Genomic DNA, 26009 nt, shown 5'->3' on the forward strand with positions numbered 1-26009 from the left:
CTTGGCTTTCCATGCCTTTTTGCACATTCTTTTCTTCAGGTGTTCAACACTTTTATCCTGTGTCATTTCACATTATTACACATAACTTAATTTCTGTACTTATTTGTTTTGGTTTCTTTATATGTGAAGATTACTTGGGTTGTTACTGACATCTGGTGAAAATGCCATGTCAATAGCACCTTTAAAAATATATTTACTGAGAAAAAATGGTGACGTGTTAAATACTTATTTTACCTGCTGTACATGAGTTTAAAAAAGTATCAAAGGGAACCTGTCTAAGGAGGAAGGAGATGACGTCTGTGGACTCCCAGTAGGAGGCGTGGAAGAGATGAGGCAGAGCCACTGTGGGAAACGCAGTCAGGGCATCAGGACAGTAGAGGGCATAGTCTATCCTCTTACTACCCCACCACCGAGAAGCAACTGGAGAGCATCAGAATGAGGAAAGGATGGGGGGGAGTGATTAAAAAACAGTGCAAATAAAAAATTTGATCTTTCCCATGTGGATCTAAGAAGCCTGATCATCTAGCAGAGGTTTGCACTGAAAGGTAGGTTTGAAGGGTTTGACGTGGACGTGCTATACGCTACAGATAACGCTAGGCAGCAGTTAGCTATGAGGAGGGTTGAAACGTCGACCTGTAAACAGGCAGCTCCGACTCTGAGAACATATTTATATTTTAATCTTGCAAGGTAACGTGTAGAAGAAGTTCTCATGAGTGGGAGCTGAAGAGAAGAGCAGGATTATGGGTTTAGTCTAACTTTTACAAAGAGGGCTTAGAAAGGAGAAAGGAAAGAAGGCAGCATCCTTCTCTCATGTCCTCTCACGACTGCCCTCTCTGTACCTTGCTGTACATTCCTCAGCACTGCGGGAGATGGTAGGGCGGAGCTGATATCTCTGATGTCAGAGGCGACATCGCTGAGGTCAGAGGTCACCTCCAAGCTGTGTTCAGACCCCACTCGTTCGGGGCTCAGGAACACTTGGCGGATCTTCTTGCGCAACCACGGGGACGGACTCAGCGCGGCAAGTTTATTGTAGGGTAGAGTCAGATGGGACAGCAAGCCGGGCCTTTTTGTGTGGCTGCCATCACCAGTGTGCGCTGGAGGGACGTTTGGAGGCAACACACGGCCACATTAACATTTACTGCCAGACAAAATGTGGTTTTGACCGAGTGGGTTTGGGGTGGACTTACTGGTGGCGATGTTGGAAGCGGTGTAAGCGTCGGCTAAACCCGACACCTGGCTGGCGATGCTGGCCTCACTGGTCCTGCGGTTGCTCCGTAGGTGAGGGACCCCGGGTGAGGTGGACGAGGACCACTGACCGTCTGCATGAATATGGGTGTGAAGAGAATCTGCTGAGAAAACAAGACCCACAGGGACAAAAGAGTAAAACAAGCCAGTGAGGTTTAGAAGCACTGAGATGTTGACCGGGCTGCTGCCAGGTACTCACCGTCTACGTGGGGCTGTGACGTCTGCCAGTTCAGGACCGGGACAGGGATGGACATCTCACTGACAGTGCCGTGCTGACAGCGATGAGACACAGCGCCCGTACACTCCATCAGAAGCTGAGGGTTACTCTGCACCGTCTCAACTACACACAGAAATATTGCATCAGACACAATGTAGGTGTACTGGTGGGGGCGGCGTGTCCCTCAGGGTGACGCACTGCCACATGGGAAAAGGAGGCATTTTGCTTTTTCTGTCTGAATCTGCCCCTGTTACAGCGGTTATCAGTGTTCCAGACTGTTTGATCTGCCTCTGGATGCCACTGTCCAGTCAGGTCCTGCCCGGTCGGCGTGTTTTCAGTCCGGTGGGAAAAATCGCTCCAAACATCTCTTCCACACTCTCATGTAAAAATCAATATTTATCACAAAACTGAGCTTTTAATGTAATCTTATGGGTTGCGGGTAAGCGCAGAGCGTTACGTGTTTACATCATATGCAACTGGGAAAAGCACGAGCTGTGGTGTCCATCAGTGCTGAGTTCAAAACCCCTGAGAAGCAAGTGGGTTTATCAGCCCAATCTCACGCTTTTTTAAGTGCTCTCATCACGAAATGAGCCACATTTTCATGACTGTTTTTTTTTTTGTTTTGTTATTTCTAAGCCTAACCCTACCCCCAACCATAACCTTTCCCTTCTCCTAACCCTAACCATAACCCCCACAGCCCTCCCCCGTACCACTACCGTCATGAAATTAATTTGTGTTGCCGTCACGGTACCATGAACTAATAGATTAATTTAACGGCAGGAGACTGGGTTGGATTTACGGATGCGACGGGTGGAGGGTTTTCACTCTGCTGGATGTTTCTACCATCACCCAAACCATTTGTTATTATTATCATTTATTTTATTATGCTATTATGACTGACAAATATCACTTTAATTTACATTAATTAATTACAGCATCCATAACACAATTTTTTGAAATTGCGATTAATCGCACTTTGAAATCACATCTGGACTTCACCACGGTGACCGAAAGCCAGTGAATGACATCAGTAACACCTCATTTAATGATTGTTTCACATTGATTGATTGATTGTTTCATGTACATTTAGCAGGAGTGTTCAAAAATCCACACCTGACACATTTCTCCATGTAAAGTGGAGTGGCGTCACATCCTGCGTAAAACTTGTGCCAATTCAACACACACATGTAAGTTTTCATACATGGAACTATCTCAAATGTGTTATTTTGTGTGTTTAAGTTGTGATGTTTTGTGCTAAAATGCTTGTCAAAGCTTCAATCACTGTTAATTAAACACAGTCGTGGAACTCTGAAACAAGTCTTTTTTTCCCCATTTCACTCATTCACTCACTCATCTCCAACCGCTTACTCCAACTAAGGGTCACAGGGGGCGGTGCCTATCCCAGCAGTCACAGGGTGTGAGGTGGGGTTCACCCTGGACAGGACGCCGGTCTGTCACAGGGTCACAAACAGACAAACAAACACATTCACACCTATGGACTATTTAAAGTTTCCAGTCCATCTAACCTGCATGTATTTAAATGTGGGAGGAAGCCGGAGAACCCACACAAACACGGAGAGAACATGCAAACTCCACACAGAAAGACCACAGGTAGGAATCGATCCCATGACCTTCTTGCTGATGCTCTCTCCTCCCCGCCCCTGATTCTAGTTCTGTCAGGCTCCATCAGCTTTTTCCTTCAGGATTTTCATCTATTTTTCTGCATTTGCAGACCAGCACCAGCGGGTGAAGGATGTGAACTAACAGGAAATTTTAAGGTATGCATTTTTCAAGATGGTTATTGCAGGAACACAAGCTGTCTCCTAAAATGAACCTCTGTGACATCACGAAATCTGTAAACTCAAACTGCAAAAAGATGTGGAATTTTATTAACAAAGTGGAGGAAAAACCATTAATAGTATTTGGCACCACTGTTGTACTTGTTTTAGCACAAAAACATTTTTTACACAAAATACTACTAATAATAATAAAACAAGAGCAAATTAACATCATTTTGCACACATTTCAAAATAAATGGATCCTGAGACATTGGTTTATTGTTTTACCATCAAAACCATGTAGAACTCGATCAGAGTTCCGACTGTTACTGTGTGTTTTAAAGCTGCTGCTCACCCAGAAGAGCTGAGTGTCCATCACCCAGAGGGAAGCGCTGGTAGCGCGGGACGCTAAAGGGAGGCAGCAGGTAGAACCTCTTGTCCAGGAGAGGCTCGAGGCGAGATGCCGAGGGGTCGGCCGGATGAAACAGGTTGTAGACCTGCTGACAGGCCGGACGCAGAGCCGACACTGCAGAGGGGCCGAGAGGAAAAAGACACAGTTATGGAGATACTGCAGGAACCAGCTCTGGGAACCACAATCATCTCCTTCATCGTGACATACAGGTGGGGTGGGGGCCAAGTGATCAGGGCAAGTTTCTGCCACAATGCAAGGCTGCCAGTTTAAGACTCCCTGTGTCTAGTCTGCAGAAGGACATCCGGCATAAAACTTGAAGCAAATCAATAAGCACATCCATCCATATTGGATCTGCTGTGGTGACCCCAATCAGAAGGTAAAATAACCTCCTCTGTTTGATACAAATCATCACTTTTACAGCCATGTTTCTTTGGACAAGTCAGAGGATGGATGCATGAACATTTCCAAGTCACTAAATATATTGATGCCTTCATCTACGTCAATCATTAAGAAACACAAATAGTGAAGGAAGCCACCAAGACACCCGGACTGCTCTGAAGGAGTTACAGGCTTCTGTGGCTGTGACTGGACAAACTGCATATTGCAACTTTTGTCCATTGCACAATCAGGGACAGATTCACAGTGAACAATCTAACAAGGAAAAAGACCAAACTGAGGCTCAAGTCCCCAGTTAGCCTTAGATTTGATTAGACAGAACTGTACTGATCCTTTGGGAAGACTCCCTCAGGGAAACTGAGGTTCCAGCAGCATTGTATAGCAGCACGCAGGATAAGAAGCACACAGAGTATGAAAAGTAGAAGTAAAAAGCAATTTGCAAAATGTAAATACAAGAAATACTGCTCACTGCTGGTTTACTGGCTCCTACTGTTGCTCTCCTTCCCGTCCTCTGTCTTCCTGTTCCTCCTCCTCCCCCTGAGTGAGGAGTTGTACAGTCTGGTGGCCTGAGGGACAAAGGAGTTTCTCAGTCTGTTGGTCCTGCACTTGAGAAGGAGCAGTCTGTGGCTGAAGAGGCTCCTCTGGTTGCTGATGACGGTGTGCAGAGGCTGACTGGCATCGTCCATAATGTCCAGCAGTTTGTCCAGTGTTCTCTTCCCTGCCACCATCACCAGAGAGTCCAGCTTCATGCCGACCACAGAGCCAGCCCGCCTGATCAATTTGTCCACTGTAGGTGAAATTTCACATCTTTCCAAGAAAAATATCTCAGTGCAACTTCATTCTGAACCTGTAGGATGTCCCTGTAGATCTTTGTGATGTCATAAGGTAAGAATGTCACAGAAGGGCTCAACACAGAACTGAAATACAGTAACTAAAATACTACACCTCACTTTCAAATATGAGTGTGACTGAGGCACGGTTGTTTAATATATAATTTAAAATATACATTAAATGGGGTTTTCAATCTTACATTTAAATGGCCACAAAGTCTGTAATCGGGATCAGATCCAGATCAAAGTTTGTAGGGTGATAAAGGATGCCATCCTACATAACACTCTCAAATATGAAAGAAATTTGATCTTTTTTGGCAGAGTTATGAACTTTTTGAAAATTTGTTCAATGTTAAAGTTATGGATTTTTCACATTTTCCAAGATTTTTCCTGATTTTGTCCTTTGACCTTGATCATGATATATGAAACAATCTGGGCTCCAGGCTGTTCACAAACAAACAAACAAGGTTGAAAACAGAACCTCCTCCAGCTTCGTAGGCGAGACTTCAGATTACTGTCAAAACGAAGAAACTCTCCACTTCACCCAAAGACAGTTTCTCCACAACACGTCTCCTTTTCTAAATCTGTTCACATCTTTCTGAGATATACAGAATACAGAGGTGACCACGAGACACAGTCGCCCTCACCGTCTAAAGAAGGCACCACCGTCTTCCTCAGAGCGAGCACCAACCCCAGAGGAGAGCCAAACAGGAAGAAGTCCGTCACCTCAAAGTCGAACTTCCCTAAGGAGCCTCCGTCCAGCACGGTGCTGTTGTTACTGGAACGCCGTGACCCGGCCTCCCCGTGGATCACGCTGGAGTGAAGACTGTACGGAGAGAAAAGACTCATCACAACTCCACTTTCATTAACTTCCACTTCCATCCAGTTTTTGTGTTCCACCTGGACAAGAAGGCCTGGTGATGTTTGATAGTGTCCAGCTCGTATGTGGAGGAGTCGCTGCGTTTTCGCGGAAGCTGTTTCTTGGGATCGTCGGCCCCCGAGCAACGAAGGATGTCGATGTTGCTGCGGCTCAGCTGGCGACTCCCCTCGAGGCTTGGCGAGGACAGAGAGACGCTGTTTATAACAATGCCTGGAGAGAGAAGGTCTGCGTCCTGAGAAGAAAGACCATATCGTGGGTTTTGATGTCCTGACGTGTTCTTCCAAGTCTGACGGTAAAATTGATACCTGCACGCTGATGGTGCTTCCCCGTCTGCTGCTGTTTTGGCTTTCTGACACCGTCACAGAGCTGCTGCACAGCGCATCGAAGCCGAGGATTCCTCCCACACAGTCACCGACGACACACACCTACACACACACGCACACACACACACATGACAGCCACCTGCTGCATTTACAGCACCATGGAGGAGACCCGGACCCCGTCTGCATGCTGCACACTGACCTGGCCGGTGAAAGACGCTCCCTCCAAAGACTTGATGAAGTCGCTGTACACCTGATTGGCTCGTAAAATGACGGCCGCCACGGCGTCCTGGTACTGTGGAGCGGAGGTCGCCAGAAGGGGAAGAGCAGCCAGCGGGATGTGGTCCTGACTGCTGGACAGGCAGCTCTCGTCGTAGCTGTAGGGGCTCAGACTGCACAGCAAAAGTTGTTACTCAGTAAGAGCACGTGAGGCGTGCACGAGTATATGGATGAATTCAATTCAAGTATCATTTGTTTGTGTGATACACTCAAAAAACTGACTCACTGCATTGGATTCTATCTAATAAATATGTGTAGCCCCAACTAAATTAAATGACATTATCTTGCATGGATGTGTTTTATTTGAGTTGGAGCTACATATATTTATTAGATGGAAATCCTGCACATAATGGAATTGAGTTCCTCCAATGAGTAATTTTTGAGTGCACCGCTCAGTCTTTACTAAAATGCCGATACAAGTCAACAGGCAAACGTTTTAGGCACCACAGACCAGGGATTAAAAAAAAGCTATTTTTTAAAAAAATCTGATGAATAGAAAAGTATATAAATAAATAAATAAATATTCCTGCTCCAAACAAATCAAATGTGTTTTTTTTTCTATTCAACTAAAATAAATAATTATCAAAAGGCAGCTGTATTTATGTCATGAAAAGTCATCACAGGTCAACAAAAGGGGCAGCAGCATAATATTTATTTGAGCATCCAGAATACTTGCGTTATGCACATTACTTTACACAATCACCACCAGGGGGCAGTTCAAGGCTGTACTATATGTAAAAGGGAGGCGTACGTATGTATCTTCTACCTGTGTGTGCATGTATGGCCATGAAAAACTTTCATATCATTCATCACAATCCAAAAAAGGGGATTAATAACATTTATTTTATCATTCCCATGTGGTGTTTTGTCGTTTTTTTTTATTTAGAAGTATTTATTTCTTCTAACCTTCACAAAATTTAGGAGAAACATATTAGATTTACATAGAAATAAGCTGTTTCAGAGCGTTTCCCACCATCTTGGTTACAGTGGGTACAGTGATATTTATTTTCTTCGAGTGAGCAGCCAGCTGACATCACACTGCCTCTCCTTACTCTGACTGGCAGTCGCGGTGTCCTTCCCAGCATCCTCGTGAAGCTCACAGGAAGCCGTCACACCATCTGACATTGCTACCAAATGCAGGCCATGGCCTCTGTGTTTCCCAGTGCTTTCAAGCATGCCATAGTGTAGCCTCTACTGAAAAAATCAGGTTTACATCAAATGGAGCTAAGTAGTTTTAGACCTATTTCTAAGCTCCCATTCCTGTCTAAGATCCTTGAGAGGGTGGTTTCAGACCAACTGATACTCTTCCTGGATCAGAATAACATTCACGACAGGTTTCAGTCCGGTTTTCGTAGACAACACTCTACGGAAACGGCTCTTCTGAAAGTGTTCAGCGACATTATGATGTCTGCTGATGCTGGGAAATGCACTGTGTTAGTACTCTTGGATTTGTCCTCTGCCTTTGATACTGTTGACCACCAGGTCCGTCCGGGCGTAGCTTTAGCGTTTCTGCTAACCAGATAAGGTCAGACTCTGCGGACCTGTTATGTGGAGTCCCTCAAGGTTCTGTTTTGGGCCCCATTTTGTTTTTATTGTATTTGATCCCTTTAGGTAAGATCATTCAAAGATTCACTGATGTTTCTTACCAGTTATATGCGGATGACATCCAGCTTTACTGCTCCTTTAAGTCGTCTGAGATTAAGAAGCTTGATTCCTTCCTCCATTGTTTAGTGGAAATAAAACAATGGCTAAGGAATAACTTTCTTCAGCTCAATGCAGACAAAACAGAGACATTGGTTATTGCCCCTGATGCCCATATTCCAGGTATTCAACAATACTTGGGTGACCTGGGCCAGTCTGCAAAATCAAGTCTTCGAAACTTGGGTGTCATCTTTGACAAAGATATGTCTTTAGTACAGCACTGTAAACAGCTGACGAGGAACTGCTTCTTTCAACTAAGAATCATCTCTAAGCTCAGGAAAATGGTGTCATGAAATGATTTAGAGCTTATTATTCATGCTTTTGTGTCAACCTGTTTAGACTATTGTAACAGTTTGTTTTCATGTCTAAACAAGAAGGAGTTGCGTCGACTGCAGTTGGTACAGAACTCTGCAGCGAGAATTCTGACACAAGCCAACAGGAGGACTCACATTTCCCCAATTTTAAAGGAGCTTCATTGGCTGCCAGTGTCCTACAGGATCAATTTTAAAATTTTGGTTTTAACCTTTAGAGCTCTACATAGTCAGGCGCCTCCCTATATCTGTGACCTCATTCAGCCTTATGCCCCTGTCAGGGCGTTGAGGTCTGTGGATCAAAATTTGTTGATGGTTCCTCGCACCCGTTTTTCAACCAGAGGAGAGCGATCCTTCCAGGCTGTTGCTCCGAGGCTTTGGAATGGTCTCCCGCGCTCTCTGTGCTCACTGGACTTTGTTGACACTTTTAAAAGCTAACTTAAGACCTTCTTTTTTACACAAGCTTTTGCTTAGGTTTTGGGCTGCTATGCTATGTTTTTAAATGTCTTGGCCACTGTGTGGTGTGTTGTGCTTTTTATGTTGTGAAGCACCTTGTGGCTCTTGTCTGTGAAAGGTGCTATACAAATAAAATTTACTTACTTACTGATCGCTTGAAATTCTCCCCTTCAGGGATTGAAATTCTAAATTGTTTCCAGACAGCATGAATTTTGATCACACTGGCAATATAATATGATAAATCCCTTATTTAAATACTAAGGAAGAAAATTCCAAAGTCTTCTTAGAAGACTGAGTTGTCTTGGTGTTAATCCGCAGATTTTAGAGCTTGTGTATTCTGCACATATTGAGAGTATTTTAACATTTCACCTTTGTGTTTGGTTTGGTCACTTGAGTTGTAAATGTAAGGACAAATTAAATAGAATTGTAAAAATGACGGGGAAAATTGTGGGAAAACCCCAGAAGACTCTGGCCCACATTTACACTGACAGGATGAGGAGGAAAGCTGAGAGAGTCCTGACAGATGGATCTCATTCTCTGTCCTGTCAGTTTGAGCTCCTGAAGTCTGGGAGGCGCTACAGAGCTCCTCTGGCCAAAGGTTCTTTAAAAAAATCTTTTATACCAAATGCCGTCGCCATAATGAACTCAAAAAAGTGAGCACTCCACAAATAAAACCTAAACTGCTTTACTTCTGTTTTATTTGATTTTATTAGATCTTATTTTACGTTTTATTTATTTTACTAGGTCTTACTCTACTTCTTCCTTTACTTTTATGTATTTTATGTATCTAATCTTTTGTTTATTCGTGTGTTTGTATGACTATGTTTGTATTTTAGTGTTGTCTTTTTTGTGCTGGTGAGCCAAAGACAATTTTCCAGATCGGTGGACAATAAAGAATTATTCTGTTCTATTCTATTCTATTATTGTGCTGCCAAAGAAAATTCTTTATGACTTAAATCTAAAAAAACTCAAAGGCCATAAAGCTTTAACTTAACCCCCTAAAAAATTATTTTATTATATAAAAGTTTGAGCTACTACGTTCATTATGTACATTAATTCATACAGTTGCCCCCAGGGGGTATTCATGTTGTGCAAAAATACAAACAGCATCTACATACATACGGTGCATCCGGAAAGTATACACAGCACATCCCCTTTTACACATTTTGTTATGTTACAGTCTTATTCCAAAATGGATGAAAAACAGGGTCTGCTCCATTCTCTGCCCTTGACCAAGGTAGCATCTACATCTGGAGTTGGTCCCTGGGCGCTGGACTGTGGCTGCACACTGCCCCTAGTGGTTGGATTGTGTCTAACTGTAATTAGGATGGGTTAAATGCATAGGACAAGTTTCGTTGTATGTATGTGTGCAATGACAATAAAGTTTCTAATCTATTAATTTTTCCTCAAAATTCTACACACAATACCCCATAATGACAATGTGAAAAAAGTTTGTTTTTTTATTGTTTTAGATTTTTTCAAATTTATTAAAAACAACAACAAAAACTAAAAAAAAATTACATGTACATAAGTATTAACAGTCTTTGCCATGAAGCTCAAAATTGAGCTCAGATGCCTCCTGTTTCCACTGCTCATCCTTGAGATGTTTCTACAGCTTAATTGGAGTCCACCTGTGGTTAATTCAGTTGATTGGACATGATTTGGAAAGACACACACACCTGTCTACATATAAGGTCCCACAGTTGACAGTCAGAGCACAAACCAAATATTCAATTTCAATTCAATTTATTTAGTTTACGAGGTCTGTTAGAAAAGTATCCGACCTTTTTATTTTTTTCAAAAACTATATGGATTTGAATAATGTGCGCTTGCATCAGCCAAGCTTGAACCTTCATGCGCATGCGTGAGTTTTTTCACGCCTGTCGGTTGCGTCATTCGCCTGTGGGCAGGCTTTGAGTGAGCACTGGTCCAGCCCCCTCGTTGGATTTTTATTGTCAGTGAAATGGCTGAGAGACTGCCGCTTTGCTCCATGAAATTTTTTTCAGAAACTGTTAGAGACAGCCAGTTGGAAACCATTCGAAAGATTCAGGTGGATTTCGGTGAAGATTCTATCGGTATCACATGGATTAAGGACCATTAAAACTGGATTAAAAACGGCCCACGGCGGCGGAGGGTGCATCGCGCCCCGAGCGGCCATCGACAGAACAAGCAGATCACTTCCAAATTTAAGGCTCTGTTGATGCAGGACGTCGTGTGACTAGCAGAGAAGTTTCAGAAGAGGTCGGGATCAGCACTTTATCGGCACATTCCTTGGAAGTCTCACAGGACAAGTTGGAACATGCCCAGCTGTTAAATAATTTCTCGGATACTCACTCGACTGAAAAGCCACCGAAAGCCGTCTGAATCTTACGAATGGTTTCCAACACGGAGGTGTTTTTTTGGTGAGCGTTTTTTTTGTTGAATTTTTGTGCGGAAATCCTCCGCACGTCTTTCATTACAAAATCTCCTGTAACAGTGGAATGTGCCGCAAAAGTGCTATGTCCAGCTCTCTTTCCATTTCTGTGGTAGTTACATGATATCCCGGATCAACACAGCGTTCAGTTTAGAAATGATCTGGTCGTTCCAGCCTGTCGATGGCCGCTCGGTGCGCCGTGCGCCCTCCGCCGCTGTGGGCCGTTTTTAATCCAGTTTTAATGGTCCTTAATCCATGTCACGCCGACAGAATCTTCACCAAAATCCATCTGAATCTTTCGAATGGTTTCCAACTGGCTGTCTCTAACAGTTTCTGAAAAAAATTTCATGGAGCAAAGCGGCAGCCTCTCAGCAATTTCACTGACAATAAAAATCAGACGAGGGGGGTGGACCAGTGCTCACTCAAAGCCTGCCCACAGGCGAATGACGCAACCGACAGGCATGAAAAAACTCACGCATGCGCACGAAAGTTCAAGCTTGTCTGATGTAAGCGCACATGATTCAAATCCATGTAGTTTTTGAAAAAAATAAAAAGATTGGATAGTTTTCTCACAGACCTCGTATATAGTGCTAAATCACAACCAAGCTGCCTCAAGGTGCTTCACACGAGTAAGGTCTAACCTTACCAACTCCTAAAGCAAGCACACAGGCGACAGAGGTAAGAAAAAAACTCCCTTTGATGATGTTGAGGAAGAAACCTCAAGCAGACCAGACTCAGAGGGGTGACGATCTGCTTAGGCTTTTCTAGCAGTTACAAGGTTTTTAACAAAGTTTTTACCAAGCTGAAGAAACAGGAAACAGAAAAACCAGAGTAGCATCAAAAACAAAGTGTATTATTGAGATGAGCACAGAGTCACTGGCGCCACAGGCAGGGCGTCATCCAGCACCCTGGGGTGCAGCTTGTGGCATCATATTCAAGAAGACTTGAGGCTGTAATTGCTGCCACAGGAGCATCAACAAAGTATTGAGCAAAGACTGTGAATACTTATGGACGTGTGATTTCTTTGTTTTCAAATATGACAAATTTAGAAGCTTTTCAGTTGGGAATTTTTTTATGTGCCTAAAACCTTTCAAGCGCTGTACATGACACGACTCATCAAGTATTTTTTGCAGTGATTAATGTCATTTGCCACCCTAATTTCTATATTTGAGGTGTGAGAGCATGAATGTGTTTGTCTGTCTGTATGTGCAGCCTGTCCGGGGTACAGTTCTCACACACACCGACACGGGTTTAGAAAATTAATTAATTAGATTTTATATCTGCATATGCCATATTTGTGTTTCCATAACGTACACATGAAAGCCTTTATTCATGAGTAATAACTGAAAAATATCAGCTTTATTAATGTGCAAATATAGGCACAAAGCAACCCATAAATTTAATCAGGTTATCTTCTTCCCCCGGAGTACCTATAGTGTAAATGTCAAACGTCTATAATTTTCTCTTTATGAGTTACTGTGTTCACTCACACACACACACACACACACACACACACACACACACACACACACACACACACACACACACACACACACACACACACACACACACACACACACACACACACACACACACAAATCCATTAATTCTCCTCAATATACAACTATGTACACAAACAACCCTAAAATCTAATCAATTTATTGGCTCCACTGGGGGTATGTATGGTGTCGGTATCAAGTGTCATATATTGTGGACAGTTTGTGCTCCCGATTCCATCAAAGACTTTATTTCCTTCGTAGACTTCGTTTGTATGGAGTCAATCAGAAAATTATGTTGTTGTTTTACCAGGCAGTGTTAGAGAGCCTAGTTAGGTATGGCATGACTGCCTGGTACGGCAATCTTTCTGTACAATTTAAAACGAAACTTAACAGACAAATTGATGATGCAATGAAGATAATCGGAAAGAAACAATATCAGTCCCTCAATTCACTCTATGAAGAGTCTGTTTTGAAAGCAGCTCAGAGGATACTGATGGATTCAGTTCATGTTCTTCATGCAGAGTACACTCTCCTTCCTTCTGGGAGAAGGTACAGAGTTCCTCGGAGTAGACTGAATAGATTTAAAAATTCATTCGTCCCCATGTCTATTAAATTGTTAAACAATAATGTTTAAAATTGGAATTATGCAATATTTATGGTGTTTCTCCTGACTCCTGTCATGTTAATTTGTTATGGATGTGGTTGTGTTTTTATCTGTATTGTTTGTTTTCTCTTTTCTTGTAAGGCACCTAGCATGAGTCCAAGACAAATTTCCCTGAGGGGACAATAAAGTGTATCGTATCGTATCGTATCGTATCGTATCGTATTGCTTAAGGTCCTGCATACTACACACATAATGATGGGACATTTTAAAAAAAGCTGTGAATAAGAAGGAGCATTGCTCACTTGGAAACCAGTGAGAAAGCATCAACACACACAGCAGGACAGGGTACCATCCGGATGGCGATACGTCCCAGTGCTGCAGGATAGTGGACCCTCATCACCGTCTCAAAAGCACCACTCAGGGTGTTCATGTCACCCTGCTTGCTGTTTTGTTCACCTGTGGACAAGCAGGATAAAAAAAGGACAACAGCATTATCACACAAGCAGTGCCATGGCTGACCATGATGGACTGATGATGCATTCAATGGACATTAGAATTTCCAGCATCACAGCAAGAAAGCCTCTGTCATGCTTTATCTTCCTGTCAGCATTTAATTCAATTAATGAATATGTTGAATAAAAGCTCTGATATACTTGTTCAAATAACTTTCATGACATTTGTTGCTCCTGAAACTTACACGGGGCATGATACAGAAAGAAAAAGCACTTTGTGTTCTGAAAGTACCAAATGTCTAATGTTATAAAAGTGCTGACACAGAGTTTAGAAAATATTCTGTGCATGTGAGAATGTGTACCAGAGCCAGTGTCCAAAATGTTGCCTCCATGCAGAACCAGAACCAGAACATGAATCTTACAGGGCTGGAGCCACTGCTGAGATGATCCACCCTGCAGGTGAGAGGACAGCAGACAGAGAGGTGGGTGCATGAGAGTGCAGTTTAAATTCTACACCATTTTTTATGCAATTCTGTCCCAGTTATAAGCAGAAATGTTTTGCAGGTGCAATGATACACCACTTTGTCTTCTCTGCATTCTGCTGTATGCAGGCACTCTAATTTTAGACAAGCAGAAACAGAGACAGTGGTGGAAGACATCAAACACATGACAGTTCTCACTCATGGTAACAGCAACAGGACACTTAACTAAACTGACTAAACTAACAAAACACAATAAATCAACACTTTTTCTGGGTCAGGCTCAAAACTTCTCAATCGCCCCTTGTATTTGTATGTGAAAGAGCTGAGACATAGAGCTCTGTATATTTGACACTATATGATCCACACCACCTTCTGCGGTGGGTTCTATCACAGGTTCTACTCCTACAGTAGAACACGCTGTCCACTGTCCTTACGATCACACATGTCACATGACTGACACCAACAAGGGCGTAGGTTTGGTCTCAGCTTTGGTAGGGACAATACCACACACCCTACCCGGCCCCCCTGCTCACCACCATCACCCCCTAACCCACTCATACCATTGGACGCACAAGTACAGCATAATACATAACATATGACGACATAATGCTGAATAATTTAACACTTTATTTACAATATTAAGTGTGTAGACAAACAAACAAATAGCTTAAATAACAAAATTGCACCCAAAATCATGAATCTATTCTATAGGCCTACACCTGAGAGAACAAGACAACAAAAAAAAAATACTTGTGGAGCTAACAAAAAAAAAAAGTTTTTGCAAACAAGATGTATAATCTATTCTCTTCATCAATAATGCAGTTGTAGGTATCTGGCAACCTAATTTGCCAAAAAAAAAAAAGGGATTTCCAATGATATATATGGTGTATTACGGTAAAGGTAAGCCTGTGATGTCATAACACAGAGGAAAAACACGGAAGTTTCACACTAGTGCGCCGCTGATTCTCATTACCGTAAGTTCTCATGTAAGCCCTCACTCTGAAAAATTTCAACACTGACAGCAAGCCAAGAACCCGTGCTTTCCAACAGTGTGCTATATGTTGCATATATTACGGTAAAGTGCGTTCGGTGACTTTTGAAACGAGGGAAAAGTATGAAAAAGAGCGCAAAAGTGACAGAAAAGTACATAGACAGACAGCAAACATAAATGTAGTATTTTTTGAGGAAAAGGCAGGATGTTAGTGTCATTTGTGAAGGTGTGCGTGCGTGTTTGTGTGGGTGTACAGTTTATTTTAAGTGTGGCGCACAGCATTGTTCGCAACCCCTCCCCCCCGCCCTTCTTGTTTTTCTGCACCGGAGCAGTGTTGCCAGATATGAAATATGAAACTATCGTACCAAAACCTCAAAATTATCGTATTTTGGGAGAAATTATCGTACACAAACAAAACGCATACAGTGTAGCTATTTTAGCGTTTTTTTTTTAATTTACAAAGAATTTTATGTCACATTTTTAAACAGTAATTATATTAATGGGGAAACTATGGCACAAAAAGAACGCAAATGCACAAGCAAATGCACTACCAGACTGTGAAGTAACACAAACGTGTTAATTACCAGACTAGAAAGAGTCGAATTCAACCTCGATGCCATGGACACTTGTGCAGATTTTGTTGAACACAGAAAAAAATGTTGACACCTCCATAAGGAACTTGAACTTTTTTTTATTTTTCTTGTATATCTCTTTGCTCTTGTGTTTTGTTCGTTTGTTATTGCATTTGTTGAAATACAGTTTCGAAAAAAAAAAAAAAGATGTTGGTTGGGGAATCTTCCTGTCCTGCAGAGATTGGATGGAACTCATTACTCTGTATGAGAGGGGGCGGGCTTTCAAATGACTGTCCCGGTCGCCCAAAGCCAGCAGCAGCCCTGTGTGTGGTGTGTCTTTGATGCCGCCTGAGTGCAACGCCTGCAAAATGATTCTTGGGTGTCAGAGAGAGATGCATGTTTGGGCAACCAACTGAAATTATCGTACATATTGGGTTTTTTCCCATTATAGATCGTACATCGTACAGATGGCAAAACTATCGTACAAATACGATAATTATCGTACATCTGGCAACACTGCACCGGAGCCACCCATCCTCTGCGCTCCGGGACCTCCCACTTTACAAATGAAGCGCTGCCTGCCACGAGATGCGCTTTGTTTACGTCCATGTGAGAAGAACGTGAGCCAATGAAATTGCAACATGGGTAACCCTGTCACTCTGGCACGTCGAAAACACAAAACGTGACGACTAAAATTATAGTATCGAGTTCGCAAAAAAATAGTGAATGATTTTGTTATATAAACAAAAATGCTAAATATTGGTAGGGACTATTTTGCCATCCCAAAATATTGGTTGTGACTTGTCCCTATGGTCCATATGCAAACCTACGCCCCTGGACACCAACACTGACAGCTTTGCTTTTTCAGCTCGGTCTGCTGGTCCCAAAGAGCCAACACAGTGATCACACACACACACACACACACACACACACACACACACACACACACACACACACACACACACACACACACACACACACACACACACACACACACACACACACAGCGAGGGCACCACGGGGTAAAATGCACCCCGCTGATGACGGCATTAGAGAGAATGGGTTCTAGTTTCACCTCACTGACAGGATGACAGACGTGTAACGTACAACAAAGGTTGATCTTAAGCATTGAAGGGTGTGACTGTGACAAGAAGAGCAGCAGAATTAGAAATTGTACCTCCATGCGTGTCTCCTCACTGCTCATCACAGCGTACTGCCCACACGAGTCCTGATACAGAGGTTCTGTAAAAATGAACAACATAACAAAGGATTCAGAGACTCGCTGTCATTACAAGACAACGTGACAGAGTCTGTCAGTGTTTTGGTGACTGCATTCAAAGCAGTTTGGGATTGTGTGTGTGTTCGTGTCACCAGTTATCCATTTCCATGTATTTGTGTAAGAATACTACAGTACCTACAAATCAGTTAGCAGGCAACTGAAGCTACATGCATTTTTGACAGCGTTACATTCATATTCTGTGAAAATTTTCCAGTGTCTCACTATAAAAATGTATCTGAATGAATGCAGGCTTGATGCTTCCTACAGTGCACTGAGAGAAGCACGCACTGGTGCTGTGTGTCCCCACTTCCACCTCCCTATGGAACCACCCGCAATTCAGTTGATTTATACGGCAGCAAGTCACAGCATACAAGGCAAAGTTAAATATGCCCAATATTTACAATGAATGATCTTGGAACACTGTTCTGGAGTAGCACTTTGTCAAGCACGATAAGTTAATGTCAAGGTTTCAAACTTGTGAAATACAGACATTATCTGCAGCTGGGGAATTCCCTTTTGACCTGGATAAATCATGTTGCATGTGTCACCTTATTTGCATATTTCCTCCCAGAATTTTGTGCTCTTGGGTGGACAAATCCCAAATTGCATATTCATGAAGGCAAACACGCTATATGATAAAATATGCACTATTTTGTGCACTTGAAAGACACAATCCTCAGTGTGCTTTGTTAGTAAATCAGCATGCACTTGATATGTGTGCACGTTTTAACACATGCAAACCTTTAGTAGATCAGACCCATAGAGTCAATTTTACAAACATACATTGAACATTCCCAAAATGCACTGGAGTCAAAATGCTTTAAGTCCTACAGAAGCCCTGAGGCACACCGGGACAGTGCTTATCCCCAAATACAGCAGCTGGAAACAAGAGCCAGTTCCTAGGATGTTCAAAATTTTGGAGGGCTTTCATTGGCCACCTTGCACTCAGCTCGATCTAGCCCAGTGATGACTCAATCCACTTCGTCATCCAGTTAACAACATATACACTCTGATCCCACCACAGTCAGTCAAACACACGTCAATCACAGACCAGCAACAACCCACCAAGAGCCAAGATTCTGGCCTGATCTGGTTGGTTTGGGTTTCAGTTCACTGAAACAAAATGAGGCCATGAAGACCTCTTATTGGAACTGGTAAATTTCAACAGGCACTAACATAGTGGCAAGTATAAAAGAAATCCATAAAAGATGTTAATATAATTTGTCAGATTATTCGTTATATCCAAACTCTGTTTTTATTATGACTGGCATTAGGTCTGAAAAACATATAGATATTAGCATTTTGATGCTACTAAATACATCAAATGCAATTGTTCATATACATATACATATTACAAAGATAAACAATGCAACCCAACAAGCTCAATGGAGTAGAACATTGATTCTATCCATAAGTAGCATGCTGTTATTAAGTGTAAATTATGTAACGCCTAAATAGATCCTTGTCATTTGATTGGTGGTTTGTATGTCACGTGACATGGATCATTCGTCCCATTTGCCATTCATTCCATTTAGCATGCAGTTCTGGTTCTATTTACAATGCAATTTGGTTCTATATGTTTTGTACCATTGCACGCTGCGACCGCTGCATACTCACACTAGCAGTGACGGCACTTAGCTTAAAAACAAACATGGCGGGGTTTGTTTTAGTGACAGACAATGATTTGAAAGAGCTTATTAACACTGCTTATTCATCTAACAAAAAACAAAAACCATAAACCAAATGTAGTACGCCATAAACCGTCTGAGGCATTTGCAGTATTCGCAGGGATGTCTCTAGCTGAAGTAGAAACGCTCTCAGATGAAGAGCTTGTCAAATTTCTGTGGCGATTTTTCGGTGGACTGGGGAAAGCAGATGGCAGTCTGTACGCCAACAATTTTGGACTGGATGGTTTTTTTAACTATCTCACTGTTTTTGCAAGTTGATGGAGAAGAATTTTGGATAGGATTGGACTGATATTTAAAGTTTGTGTTGGACTTTGTGGAACCTCTTTACATGTTGAAATGTTCCATTCAACATTGAATGGAACATTTCATCTTTCACCTCATGAAATATTTTTACTATTGGTCTCATAAACATTCATTATTTGTATATTATATGCTAATAGAAGCATGAGTTACCTACCTTGTGCCTCATCAACTTCAATAGTTTCCATCTTGTCCAGAAGATCATTGGAGCTCCACTTCGTGATCTCTTTTACAAATATCTCCTCATTATCAGAGAAGTCCTCTGCAAGATAAACAGTAGATCTGTAATGTGAGACACTTTCTACATGCAGGACCAAAATACAGCCAGTATTACACAAACCAATTAAACATGGAGTTGGTTGAATCATATCTGCTTCCTTTATTTAAAAAAAAACTCCACGTCTTCTGATTACATGTCTTCTTTTCTCCATCAATTTCAATTTCAATTTAATCAGCTTATAAACTGCCAGATCACAAAAAAGCCTTCACAAGACACCTCACACAGAACAATTCAACATAAAAATTAAGATAAATCATTTTAAAAACATCAAATACATAATTAAAAACAGAAGTAAAAGAATAAAACAGATAAAATAAATCTATTCATAAGAAAGAGAATACAAATCCATCAGTAACTTTAAACAGTTGTCAAGAAAAGTTCTGCACAGGTGCGATCTTTTCAAATGTAATCAATTTCACAACAAATTCTCTTTTGGATTTTCGTAACACTGACCAAAAATCTGCTACTTTAAATGATAACTGTAACGATTTCATGGACAAAATAACCTTAGCCTGAAAATAACTTTAGCTTGTTTATCATACTGTATAAATTGACCATATAATATTTTTACTTTGCTAATTTGTAGCAAATGACATTGAATTTTTAGGTGTGAATAAGAGCATAAAGAAGACAAAAGTGAGCCAAGGATCGTGTCTTGAGGTGTTTCACAAGTATGCTATCATGCTTAGCACACTATTGAAAGAGAAAATGTCACACTGAGATATGAAATACAAAAGATTAGGGATAGGCAGTTATAGAACAATTCATCAAAATGCTGTATGTGTGTTTCAGTGAAGCATACAATTATTTGTTCTTAGACAACCACAGAATACCATACTGTATACACACACACACACACACACATATATATATATATATATATATATATACGAGGGCTGTCAATAAAGTAACAGTCCTTTTTATTTTTTTCAAAAACTATATGGATTTCATTCATATGTTTTTACTTCAGACATGCTTGAACCCTCGTGCGCATGCGTGAGTTTTTCCACGCCTGTCGGTGACGTCATTCACCTGTGAGCACTCCTTGTGGGAGGAGTCGTCCAGCCCCTCGTCGGAATTCCTTTGTCTGAGAAGTTGCTGAGAGACTGGCGCGTTGTTTGATCAAAATTTTTTCTAGACCTGTGAGACACATCGAAGTGGACACGGTTCGAAAAATTAAGCTGGTTTTCAGTGAAAATTTTAACGGCTGATGAGAGATTTTGAGGTGATACTGTCGCTTTAAGGACCTTTCACGGTGCGAGACGTCGCTCAGCGCTCTCAGGCAGCTTCATCAGCCTGTTCAAGCTGAAAACCTCCACATTTCAGGCTCTATTGATCCAGGACGTCGTGAGAGAACAGAGAAGTTTCAGAAGAAGTCGGTTTCAGCATTTTATCCGGATATTCCACTGTTAAAGGAGTTTTTTTTTAAATGAAAGACGTGCAGACGGATCCGCGCGTCGGGACGCAGCCGACGCGGTGCGGCGGCACAGGAAAAACACCTCCGTGTTGATAACCATTTGTAAAATCCAGGCGGCTTTTGATGGCTTTCAATGGAGTGAGTATATGAGAAATTGTTTAACAGGCAGGACATGTTCCAACTTGTCCTTAAGGCTTCCAACAGAGGTGTTTTTCCTGTGCCGCCGCACCGCGTCGGCTGCGTCCCGACGCGCGGACCCGTCCGCACGTCTTTCATTAAAAAAAATCTCCTTTAACAGTGGAATATCCGGATAAAATGCTGAAACCGACTTCTTCTGAAACTTCTCTGTTCTCTCACGACGTCCTGGATCAATAGAGCCTGAAATGTGGAGGTTTTCAGCTTGAACAGGCTGATGACGCCGCCTGAGAGCGCTGAGCGACGTCTCGCACCGTGAAAAGTCCTTAAAGCGACAGAATCACCTCAAAATCTCTCATCAGCCGTTAAAATTTTCACTGAAAACCAGCTTAATTTTTTGAACCGTGTCCACTTCGATGTGTCTCACAGGTTTAGAAAAAAGTTTGATCAAACAACGCGCCAGTCTCTCAGCAACTTCTCAGACAAAGGAATTCCGACGAGGGGCTGGACGACTCCTCCCACAAGGAGTGCTCACAGGCGAATGACGTCACCGACAGGCGTGGAAAAACTCACGCATGCGCACGAGGGTTCAAGCATGTCTGAAGTAAAAACATATGAATGAAATCCATATAGTTTTTGAAAAAAATAAAAAGGACCGTTACTTTATTGACAGACCTCGTATATATATATATACACACACATGACACAAAGACATGACACAAAGACATGACACAAAGAATCGTCATATGATAACAAAGTTTCAACCACTGTTTACATTTTACATGCACATTTGTCTAAGAGTAATAAATCTTTGTGTAATTTATGCCAGAACCAGGAGGACTCAAACTGGTGGCCTACAGGCTGCATATGACACTCAGGCTGGCACTTTACGGCCCACGACATGCCTCATATTCTATAATTATGGTCTGCATGAAAAATTCCTTTTCAGACACTGAATCTATTACGAATGACTTCACACATCACTGTCCATGTGCTCATGCACAGCCACATGCTTTAGTCACATAATGCTCTTGACTTCTCACACGTTACTTCATGCCATGCGTAAAGAGATCAGCCAGTCACAGGCGCAACAGGGAACATAGATATTACAGCTTTGACAACACTAAGCTTTCCTTAGCAGCTGGAGATTTTGGTTTTGACTGGACTAGCATTCATTCATTCATTCATTCATTCATTCATTCACTGTATGAACCCAAATGTCCACTTTGGGGTCAGGGGATTTGTGGGGGTTGGAGCCTATCCCAGTGGTGACTGGGGGAGAGGGAGAGTACACCCTGGACAGGCTGTCGGTTCATTGCATGTTTGACACATACAAACAAACTCATCCACACGTTCACTCACACCTACAGTCAATTTACACTCACGAATCCACCTAACCCGAGTGTCTTTGGAAGTGGCAGGAAGCCGACGCACCTGGAGGGAACCCACGCAAACATGGGGAGAACATGCAAACTCCACACAGAAAGGACCAGGTCGGAAGCGAACCTGAGACCTTCTCGTTGTGAGGCAACAGTGCTAACCACTAATCCACCTCGCTGCCCTTTACTAAAACAAAGAAATGAAAATTAATGTAATTTGAAATGTCACTAATCTGCTGTTGAGCTACAGAAATGGTTCTCACCAGCTCATAACCAAATCTTACCAGCAGCAGGCAGCTGCTTCTCAGCTCACAAGCCAAACTGACAGTCTGAGGCCATTTATTAATAAAGCAATACTGCCACCTGTAGGTAAAGTGAGTAATCAATCAACGGTTTGCATTTAACAAAACTAACCATGCAAATGTAACATTGTAACACACTTTCTGCCTTGTCATCATTTTGTATTTTGACTTTGTGCCGATTCGCTCTTCGACAGTAGAGTGATGCCTTCAGGCAGAATGGGACAGTGAAGTACTTCTGCGCTCACAGTTCGCTCAGGTTATGAATTATGTATAATTTAGACACTCATTTTAATTTTACCATGTGCATCAAAGAATTCATCATCCGTGCTGTCCTCTGAGTCTCTGGCGATGCTCTGCATCCTCCACTCTGAAAGGCTCTGGTGAGACGGACTGCCTGTTGACATAAAGAAAACGCTACGCGATGATTCAGGAGATGCACAATGACAACTCATTTTAAATTGTCTTGCTATAGTTTCCTCACCACCTCTCTTAGATGATCTATTCGATGACCTTGAAGATGTTGACCACTGTTTGGTTAGCTCCCCTCGTGTCTCCAGGGAATCTGATATCATCACACCTCCATCTTCTGCCTCTGCATCCACTCCGACTGTCTGTCTCGCCTGCTCCTGCTCTTGGCTGGCAGAGGATCCGTTGGTCTCTGCACCCCCCTCTTCACTGAGGCTAAAGTGAGCCATCTTCTTTGCAAGAGCCAGCTGGGTCTCCAGCTCCAGCTGCCTGATGTCCTCAATGGTGAGGCCATACCACTCGTCCTGCCAGCACCACGCCTGCCGGTGAGCTCGAACCATCACCTTACGCAGACCTGGATGGTCAACAGAAATGAATTTACTGGCATGAGAGTCAACAGTCCAACTGGCTGATCATTTAAGGCAATTACGAAGTCTTTACAAACTACTGTCAACCTGTCAAACATACCATTATTTGTGGGACTGGTGGATAAACCTTAAAGGTGCTACGAATAGTGTTTTACAAATTAATATAGCAGCCAACAGCTATTTTTGATGTAAGGATTTGGTGGCTTAATGGCATCCTGTGCATCAGCTCAGCTTCCCTGGTTTTTATTTTCCCATCCACCTGTCGTCACAGACATGGCTTGAATCAGGCTAATTGGATACACAATAGAGATCTGACAGACAGTGGCAGTCACTGCTCCAGAGTGAACTCACACTAGGCACCCCATACCATGCCCAGGTCTGCTCAACCCCCAAAGTCTGGCAAAGTTGCAGGGGTGGTTAATGGCATGGTCCAGGTGGACTCAAACAGAGTGTGATAGCAACAGTACCGAAGCACGGACCATCATGTCACTGAATGTTCAATTTAACAATTACTATGAATATTATTACTACTTGGATAATACAGTCTTCAATTCATGATGAATGTGAATTGTGGTAAGCGAGCAATACTGCACAATATTTCCTCATCATGTGCTGCCTCCATAAAAATTATGTCATGTGGGCAGTACGATGGACTGGCAAATCCTGTATTGGATAATTTATTCAGACAGGGCAGGTTTACATGGGGAGGTAAGGGAAAGTACAAGAAATTATTACCAGAGTTCCTCAGTGATTTTTGTCATGTCTGAATGCGTCACGTTAGTCATTTTTACAGACTGCGCACTCCTGGGTCACCTTTTACCTTCAGTATTATGATCCACAGAAATGACCTCAGGTTATGTTAATTCCTGTGACAGATCGAGTTCAAAGTGTGACTCCAACATGGAGAACAGATCAGATGTAAGTCCAGAGATATTTATTCAGCAACACAGGGACAGTCCAGGGTCAAACACAGATAATCCATCCAAAGGCAGAAGTGTCAGTCAAAGAACACACAGGACCAGCAGAGGTGCAATATACAGAGATGTGTCATGGCAAGCAACCAAACCCAGAGCCACCAGTCAGGCTCAGAAAACAAGGAATGGCAGAGTGGGCCAGTAACTCGGAGGTAAACACAGTAGTCAGTAAGAACGCAGGAAACACAAGGAAGAATACTGACAATCCCACAAGTGGAAAGGACACAGGGAGACACTAATATAGTAGGGGGACAATTGGAAACAGCTGCGCGGTAATTAAGTAGAATTCAAAAAATGTGTGGGACAACCACACATTTCTTTCTTTCTGCTGGAGGTTTCTTCCTGTTAAAAGGGAGTTTTTCCTTCCCACTGTTGCCAAGTGCTTGCTCACAGGGGGTCGTTTTGACCGTTGGGGTTTTTCCGTAATTATTGTATGGCTTTGCCTTACAATATAAAGCACCTTGGGGCAACTGTTTGTTGTGATTTGGCGCTATATAAATAAAATTGATTTGATTTGATTTGAACCAGAGAGGAAGAAGAGAACATCAGAGGGAGCCAGAGAACAGAGCGAGAGCACAGAGGTGAGAAATGTGGAGGCCATTGCACAAGAAACAGACACATGAACTAAACACAGAGGAGACATCAGAAAAAACCACTAGAAAGAACTAACACAGAGGAGAGTCACGAGGGAGTGTGAAGAACAAACAACATTGCAGCATAACATACCAGAGGAAGGTATGGAAGAAGGCGAGGAAGAGGAATGCGAGGGACTAATAGAGGAGAACATATTACAAAATGTGAGGAATGAGTAATATATGAACACAGACCTTCAAAAAACAGGAAGTAAAGCTACACGGGGTGAATGCGGACGAGATATCAAACCGTGAAGAGTTCACGAGTGCAGGAAATTAACCCAGGTAATAATAAGAATAAGAATAAGAAGCGAAAAATATTCACAATACCCAACTAATCAGAAAACAGAATAGTACAGCAGAAATGTGACCACTGACAATCCCATGTAAACACTTGTGTGACTAATGTATCTGGTGGAAAAAGCTGCCGTGTATCTCAGTGTGGAGGTGCAGAGATTTAGAATTCACACACAATCAGGTGTAAATGTTCAGTCCACTCATGATCCAACGTGATCAATTCTTATTTTTCTATGTTCATAATAATCTCAAAATGATATATTTATGGTAATTAATTTAATTTTTGAGTATCCAAAGTCAGAAATGTTTCTATTTGCCGAGCAATCAGATGTATTTGTTCAATTTTATTGATCTACAGATGCTATGACATTGACATATTTTCTAGTTTTTTAATGGAATGAATTATAATATTTCAGAGAAAAGTTATTCAAACAATGTTAAATAACATCAGTCTTTACACACAAGCCACTTTCAACTGAACAGTTTCGCAAGAATTTGTTTGAAAATTCAATACATTCACTCTGACAAGTTGTTCTTTCGCCATATTACTTGTGTTCATACTGATCAGACCTATTTGAACATACTCGAGGACATATCAATTATATATTCAGTTTAATTAATGGTAGACACACACAAACCTGCAAAATGGGGGGTT

The 26009-nt window shown here is 42.1% G+C and overlaps 1 protein-coding gene across 2 annotated transcripts in view; it reads right to left on the minus strand.

Moving 5' to 3' along the window:
* The window catches only part of LOC117529556 (membrane-associated phosphatidylinositol transfer protein 2-like), a 113041-nt gene that overhangs the window by 21021 nt on the left and 66011 nt on the right, over window positions 1-26009 (minus strand). The window contains exons 5-19 of one of the 2 annotated variants that reach the window (XM_034192379.1): window positions 23100-23438; window positions 22917-23012; window positions 19263-19367; window positions 17016-17080; window positions 14156-14246; window positions 13644-13797; window positions 6281-6470; window positions 6064-6183; window positions 5779-5990; window positions 5526-5704; window positions 3596-3766; window positions 1445-1585; window positions 1188-1349; window positions 840-1094; window positions 272-420 (exon numbers count right to left, since the gene is read on the minus strand). In XM_034192379.1, coding sequence (XP_034048270.1) covers window positions 272-420; window positions 840-1094; window positions 1188-1349; window positions 1445-1585; window positions 3596-3766; window positions 5526-5704; window positions 5779-5990; window positions 6064-6183; window positions 6281-6470; window positions 13644-13797; window positions 14156-14246; window positions 17016-17080; window positions 19263-19367; window positions 22917-23012; window positions 23100-23438 — 2429 coding nt within the window. The remainder of the gene's footprint in view (window positions 1-271; window positions 421-839; window positions 1095-1187; window positions 1350-1444; window positions 1586-3595; window positions 3767-5525; window positions 5705-5778; window positions 5991-6063; window positions 6184-6280; window positions 6471-13643; window positions 13798-14155; window positions 14247-17015; window positions 17081-19262; window positions 19368-22916; window positions 23013-23099; window positions 23439-26009) is intronic. The other variant, XM_034192378.1, reaches the window with a different exon arrangement.

Source organism: Thalassophryne amazonica, chromosome 17 (genome assembly GCF_902500255.1).
Source record: "Thalassophryne amazonica chromosome 17, fThaAma1.1, whole genome shotgun sequence".
In the NCBI taxonomy this organism is placed as follows: Eukaryota; Metazoa; Chordata; class Actinopteri; order Batrachoidiformes; family Batrachoididae; genus Thalassophryne; species Thalassophryne amazonica.